General features: G+C 38.8%; 1 protein-coding gene across 1 annotated transcript in view; it reads right to left on the bottom strand.

The window, feature by feature from the left end:
- LOC130424793 (ribonucleoprotein PTB-binding 2-like) overlaps positions 1-7,687 on the bottom strand; it is a 53,401-nt gene that overhangs the window by 2,926 nt on the left and 42,788 nt on the right. Inside the window, exons 10-14 of the mRNA XM_056750713.1 lie at positions 5,961-6,072; positions 5,554-5,690; positions 2,447-2,548; positions 1,764-1,886; positions 871-1,053 (exon numbers count right to left, since the gene is read on the bottom strand). Coding sequence (XP_056606691.1) covers positions 871-1,053; positions 1,764-1,886; positions 2,447-2,548; positions 5,554-5,690; positions 5,961-6,072 — 657 coding nt within the window. The remainder of the gene's footprint in view (positions 1-870; positions 1,054-1,763; positions 1,887-2,446; positions 2,549-5,553; positions 5,691-5,960; positions 6,073-7,687) is intronic.

Here is a 7,687-nt window from a genome sequence, read left to right as displayed (position 1 = left end):
CTGAGAGAGAAAGAGACATTATTGTTTCAAATGTTCTTGAAAGCGAAATGACATCTATTGAGTTTTTGTATGTGCATGACACAGTAAATGACTGACAGGTTTTTTGTGTGATGTACAGTAAATGACTGACGCTTTCGCTCAACCCACGCATGCATGCACGCGCGTTTGAGGAAATTTTCTCTGACTCTTGCACTATGATAAAGCGTCTATTGTTAAATGGGTAAGACAGCAGTTAAGACGCGTTTATCTCTGGATGCGTCTGTCTTCTGGTGAACACCAGTGAGTAAGTGTTTGTCTTTCTGTGTCTGTCTTCTACTACCAGCTGTTTTATCATAAAGGATATCAAATTATGTATACAGCCGTGGACTATATTTATTCATTTAATTATCATTTGTAAATGTATTGTGGTCATTCTAGTCCAGTGTCTGTTGAATTTAAAGAAAATCAAAAGTCCTCAGGAGTGAGAAAAAGTCATCCAACAGCAATGTGAAGGACTGACATCATTACAAGCCGAATGAAAACTGTGATAAAATCCAGGTTATCACATCATTTTTTTTTACTTTTCCTAAATACATGTACAACAAATATAACTATTGTATTGCTTAAGAGTGAATATAGACTTGTTTTCTTTGCAGGATTTGCGGTCTGAAAAAATACAGAGCATTCCGGTTTTCATTTTCTACTAATAAATGCAAACGGAACCAATATTTTTGTTGGAAATTTGAAAGAAATGTTGTTCGTAGTTCAAAGTATGAAACCAAAATGATGATTTTACCTAAAAACAGACATACCTATAAAAAGTAAATTCAGAAAAACTAAACAGATTTTCTATTTTTATAATAAATAATTAATGCATTAACACACACTCACATAGTAATAATGATTCCAGTCTGTAGCTGTGGGCGTAGCGTGTGTAGCAGGACTGGGCGTGTGTGTGGTTGTGATAAAACCGGGCATGATGGGAAGAGCACTGTAAGCAGGCAGAAGAGGCTGGGCACTGCCATTCAGAGAGCTGTGCAGAGGAGCACTTAGGGGCGTCTTCACCTCCACCTCCTAAAATAAGACAAACAATGACATCATCAAACATTTATACTCACACACACACACTGCCCATCGACCCCGTTGTTCAGATTACACCTCACACACACAAACTCATCCAGCTGGTGTACTGAAGAGTGATGGAGAGTTTTCAGTAGGACATATCATGTCCTAAGTGTTACACGACTGAGACAGGAATGTAATGTGTGACCTGTAACACAACCTGACATCCCATTTACATAAGCTCATGGATTTGCAAACATGAACTCGCTTATACGGCAATCACGCATGTTTACGGAGCAAACAGCCCAGAGATAAACTCATGCTTCTGTTTTGCATTTGTTTTGTTTCATATAGTTCATTTATATGCGGGTTATCAGCATAACAATTTGAAATTGAAACCGTAAATACAATGTACATTCTGTATGTGTCTATGGAGAAATGAATGGCTGGATTTCTGGTCTATTTTGGTCAGTGACTGTACGAGGGTTGTGCAGTAAGTCATCGAGTGATCTCCAGCAGTACAGATGAGGTGTCAGCTGGGAGATACTTAGACACAGCGGAGGGCCCGGCTTGACTTTTTGACATCCGTCTGCGGTGTGAATAATGTGAGCTGTATGTAGCAGATGCGATCATATGTGTATTCCTGTACAAAATGGTTTCTCGAGCTGGTTTACGTTCACCGTAAAGTGAGCATGACTGTGTTTCTGTGTGTGTGCGTGTACCTTGCTGACATCTCGGGGCTGGTAGACTTGAGCAGCTGTCTGGCTCATCTGTGTCTGAGAATAGTACTGACTGACAGCATGCATGTAGGAACTGTAGTCTCCGTATGAAGAGGAGACCACCACCTACAACACAAACACAAACACATAAAAGTTTGTTTTTCTATCATTGGACTTGATTATTGTGTTTATCTACCTAGATATGACTTACGTTTCAACATTTGTTCATTTTTATTAGGACATTATTGGGACTGTCCGCTGACTCTCACAATATACTAACCTCATCCCTGACACCCCCATAAACTAAAACCATGACACTAAACAATGATGTAACTTTTATAAGTATTTTACAATGTTATTTAATTTTTTAATACAATATTTTACATATCAAAATACATCTTTTGTTATAATTAAATTAAATTACATTTAGATTTGTGTTATTTCATCATTTTAATGAGTTTACTATTATCCTATAAATAAAGAACCCTACAAATGCAAACATCAGTCTAGTGTACATTCTACCTCTCAATAATCCTTTTCTCACTTGCATACAGGTTTAGATTCACAAACGTAATTAAACCATAAATTAATGTCAATATTTCAGTCAAGTGTCCCTAAACTTTTAATCCGTCATGGGTATATTACTATTGTATTACTGTGGTATTGTAGCTGTTGCGTGTGCTTACCTGAGGTTGCTCTTTTGGGCATTCTGGGACTGCAGTTGTCTCTTGGATTGTGTTGCCATAGCCCTGTGCTTGGTAGTGTTGGTACCACTGCTGCATTGCTTCCTATCACAGAAATTGGAAACAATGGAAAAGGATGAAGATCACAAAAAAATTCTGACAATAGCCTCAGATATCACTAAGTCCTATGAAATCTGTTTTATTTTTTCCCAATTACATTACATTTTTTCTGGATTCAGTGTTGTCGGTTTTTTACTATACAATTTGCCTACATGAAAAGATATGTTTAGTATTCCGTAGAATTAACTCGTAAACTACAGTATAATATCAGTTTTTTATATAAACCAGCACCTTGTCAGTACATTTTCAGTTTTTTGTAATTGTACTGTTTTATGGTGATATTACTAGCACATTTATAGCAATTTAATAAAGTAAATAGTATAGTACACTACAGTTATAGTTTACTTCACTACATAAAATTCATTTAAGTTAACAGGACTTTTATTTTGACGGGTAGTTCCAAATACCTTTTGAGTGACATGGTTTACACTATACATATTACACACTATACTCCATCGTCTAGTGTAGGAATCAGAGAAGGGTAGTATCAGTATAAGTGCTGGGCAAAGTGGTTAACTGGCCAATCATAGCACACCTTGCTTTTCAGAGCGATGAGCTTTGTAAAAAATCTATGTGTTTCAGAAAGCCGTGGCAAAACTGACTAACCTCACGGCCTATTCCGCTTGTCAAGCTTTCTCTTCAACCGTTTCTTTAACACACCCCCTTCCTTCTCATCTCCTTCCCATCAGTCCTTTCACCATTCCCTGCGCTCTCTCTGGACGCCTACAGCGCGAACGCTCGCTGTCTCATTTCACTAAAGCTGTGTGGGAGTGCGCGACCAGATGGGACAGACAACTCGCAGCCAATCTTCCTCCCCCCTCCCGTTCCCCCCCTGCATCTCTCGCTCCCCTTTCCATTCCTCCAACTCTCACCCACTCCATCTCGTATTGTCATAGGAACGCCGGCAGTAATGAGAGGGAGACCCACATTTAAGCCATTTAATCCTGCTAAATTTCCTTCCCCTCCGAACGCTCTGCCAAGGCATGAGTAGGGGATCACCCTGAAGACACTGGCGGGGATCTGTGAGACCGTGGGTGGACTGCAACTCCTTTTCATTCCCCCTTGAGTATGTTCTCCCGTGAGCGTGCTGAAATCTATTAGTTCCTATTGCTTTTGTATTTTTCTTATTAGTTGGAGTTGATGTTTTTTTTAAGGACTTTAAATAATTGACATGGATAAATTTAGGTATTTTTAGGTCACATCACAGCTTGGAATGGTGACTATTTGAGTTCCTGTGATGCTAACAACCAATCAGCATTGCCGTTTTTCAGTGATATAGAGTCATATGACAGACAAATAGGTTTACTCCAGCTACCTTAGAGATGAAAGCGAATTATAATGGAAACTCACAATATCTACATTTAATTAAACACTTTAATTATAGCGAGAACTCATGATAGCAATTTTGCAATATTTTGCAAATATTTATTGAAATATTTTGGAAAAAAAAATATTATTTATTATTATTATTAAATAAAATTAATCTTTAGTTGTGTTTATTTTGAGTTGTTTCTTTTTTGGTCTATGAATTACAAGGGAACGTTCTGTCATCATTTACTCTCCCTTAACTCATTTCAAACCTATATGGCGTCCTTTTCTTCTGCAGAAGACAAAATAACGTCGTTGGAAGAATGTTGGTAACCGAACAACGCCGGTCCCCATTGACTTGCTTTGGTTTTTGTGTCCATACAATGGTTAGCAATATTTTTCAAAATATCTTATTCTATACGTTCTGTAGAAGAGAGAAAGTCATACAGGTTTGAAATGACAAGAGGGTGACCAATCCCTTTTCTTCCAAAGTATCAACCAAATGCTTGCACAGAATTATTTACAAATTATTTAAATCACAAAATCACAGCAACCCAAATCATATTTGGGAGTTTATATACACGCCTGGGCAGACCCCATAAACTCCCATAATATGAAGCAGAGAGGGCTGTGGATTTACCAAACAATCTTCTTTATGGTTCTACTCAAGAAAAAATGTCACCTTCATCTCGGATGGCCTGAGGGTGAGTAAATAAACGGCAAATTTGAGTTTTTGGCTGAACTATCCCTTTAATGCAAAGTGCAATTACTTAATGTCAGACCAACATATACCGTAAATCATCCATTACACATTTTGTTTTTGTCACGGTCCTGTCCTTCCAGTCCTGAGTATTCGGGCCTTGGGGACAGAGCCATGACAATATCATGTCTTGTGTGTGTTTCGTCTTGTGTGGAGACACGTGGCGGTTTGTTTTAACATTTCGCCGTGTGTCTTCCATGTAGCTCCGCCCCCTCGTCTCTCTGTCTAGCGTCCCATTAGTGTTTCATCTCCCTCACCTGTCTATGCCTCTTCCCGCTAGTCGCACTCATTGTTAAATCTTGTCACCTGCCCGTCCCGATCCCTTTGTTATCGCTCCTCATTAGTTTCCCCTTATTTACTGTCCCAGATTCCCTTGCTGTTGGTCGGTTCATTGTACTTACTAGTTACTCCGTGTTAATACTTCGTGTTCGTTATTACCTGTTGCTACTTCGTGTCTGGATTACCTTGTTCCTGCTTCCCTTGTGTTTGGATTTATTATTTAGATTATCCTGAACTTTGTTTTGCCCCCTCGTGGGAAGTTTTCTGTTTGTCAGTATTGTTTAGTTTCTTGTTTGCCCCATCTGTGCCTTAATAAATATTGTTTAACCCCTTCACTTCTGCCTGCATCTGGGTTCTGTCCGACCGGACGTGACAGTTTTAGAATGCCATTTAGGTTTATCTCAGATAGATAAAACTATAATAATGGAGCAGCATGAATACACACTCCTATTTGTGCATATCTTGTTAAAGGGATAGTTCACCCAAAATAAAAAGATCTGTAATGATTTAATCACCCTCATGTTGTTACAAACCTGTATATAACTTTCTTCTGCGGAACACAAAAGAAGATATTTTGAGAAATGTGACTTTGTGTCCATACATTGGAAGTCAATGGGGTCGATGTCTGCAGTACTGTATTTACCTGTGTATATTGCTGAGCGTATTGTTGAGTGTATTCAGCAGGTGTGGTCTCTGCACTATATTGAGTGGCAGGGGGCAGGACTGCGCTGTACGTCCCACTGTGAGTCTGAACGGTCTGAGGTTTACTGTTGCAGGGTGCTGTAAGAGACACACGCACAAAGACATGCTGATGTAAATCAAGGCCTTGTCAGGGACACCCATTTAGAATATTTCACACATATTATCTTCTCTGCTGGTGTGGGCTGCAGTGTTGCGGTCTAGCTGTGCCCTTGAACAGGAACACAGAGAGACAGTCGAACAGTTTGCAGTCATACACTGCGAACATTATGGTTGCAAATCAAAAGCTGACAGAAAACACAGTCCAAGGTCTGCGAGACGTGAGTCATCGTCTGTTTGTGCCGCACTTACCTTGTAATACCACTCCGGGAAGCACACTAGCCAGGTTTAGATAGGGGTTGGAAGGCAACTTGACTTCTTTAGGAGGGTCTCCTAATAGAGATGTCTGACAATTGGATTGAGTCTATAAAGAGAGAGGTCAAGAATGATCAAGATTGAAAGTAAGAGAGAAGACCTATTAATGGGATAGTTTAATAAAAAAATAAAAAATATTTGATCATTTATTTACCCTTATGTCATCCCAAACCTGTATGGCTTTCTTTCTTCTGCGGAACACAAATGAAGGTATTTTGAAGAATGTTGGTAAACAAACAACATTGACTTCCATTGTATGGACACAACCGCTGAGACATTTCTCAAAATATCTTCGTTTGTGTTCCACTGAAGAAAGGGACCTACACAGGTTTTGGTGAACAAGAGTGAAAAAACATTAAGAAATATTTTCAAATAAAAAAACTCAGGCAATAAGAGGGCGGGACTTAATTTTACCTGTTGGATTTCCTGGACTATGAAAAATGGCCTTTGATATTATTGGTTAATACATTTTTCTTAACACACAGAAATGGGTTTTCTTAACACACAGAAATATTTTTTTTGTAGAATAACATGCTCTCGTAAATTGTTCAAGTTCATTCACACTTTGAGTTCAGTTAAATGTCAATTCTAATAACGTTGTATTGCACAGTCGGCAAAAATCACATTTCTCAAGGTCACAACTTTAAGCTCTTGAAAAGTTTCTGAACATTATATTTCTTTATTATAAACTTTATTTATAATTGCTACTTTGATGCAATGTCTGACCCCACAGACGACCACTGCAAATGCTTCTATGTGAGGTTTTTACAAAATCGTTTTGTGTGCTTTAGGACAGCGATTGGCCACAGATGCTGTCGACACAGCCTAATCTGCACTGTACCGTGAAAACTCCTTTAAAGCATCTTCACGTTTCCACGGGATTCAGATAGCGATTCAGGAAAAGGGATGATGTGGAAAAGTACTGGCACAGAGTCTGCCGTTCTTTTCTAATAGAAGTGGAACAGAAGACAGCTCTCTATTAGCCTTTGCAGGGTAATGCAGTGAGTAATCAGAGCCTGCAGGCACTAGCGCTCTGTCATTACAGTCCAGAACTCAGTCAGGAGTCTGTATTAAGTTCTGCTTGCTGACTGAGAGTGCTGTTTCTCAATGCAGACTCCTACAGATGGGAACAATGGCGGCAGCTTTAATGCGTTGCTTACCACCGGCTAAACACAACAAAATATGAGTCATGAATTAAGAGCTGTTCCTAGAGAACAACACAGGGACATCATACAAGAGTTTGTGTGTGTGTGTGTGTGTGTTAAACAGGTCACAACCATGATGAAAGCAGCTAACAATGGACACATACACATGAATAGCTCATCCAAAACTTGGCACATCAATAATTTATGCCAGCTTTCACGTTATTGTGTCTAAACGCAAACGGTTTTATATATTTCAAACTTATTCAATTTTATAAATCACAATATATCACATTTTAATTATACATTTTTGCTGGAAATTAAGTTGCAAAATTGCAGTTAATACAAATGAAATATTATTTGTATAAATGATTTCTAATACCACTAGAACAACTAGCTTAACAAATTCCTCAATTAAAGGTCCAGTGTATATATCTTAGCGGCATATAGTGGTGAGGTTGTGAAGTGCAACCAACGGCTCTCTCCCCCAATCCCCCTCCTTTTTGAAGCACTACGGTGGCT

Source organism: Triplophysa dalaica, chromosome 6 (genome assembly GCF_015846415.1).
Source record: "Triplophysa dalaica isolate WHDGS20190420 chromosome 6, ASM1584641v1, whole genome shotgun sequence".
NCBI lineage: Eukaryota > Metazoa > Chordata > Actinopteri > Cypriniformes > Nemacheilidae > Triplophysa > Triplophysa dalaica.
This window is presented reverse-complemented; position numbering and strand designations above follow the sequence as displayed.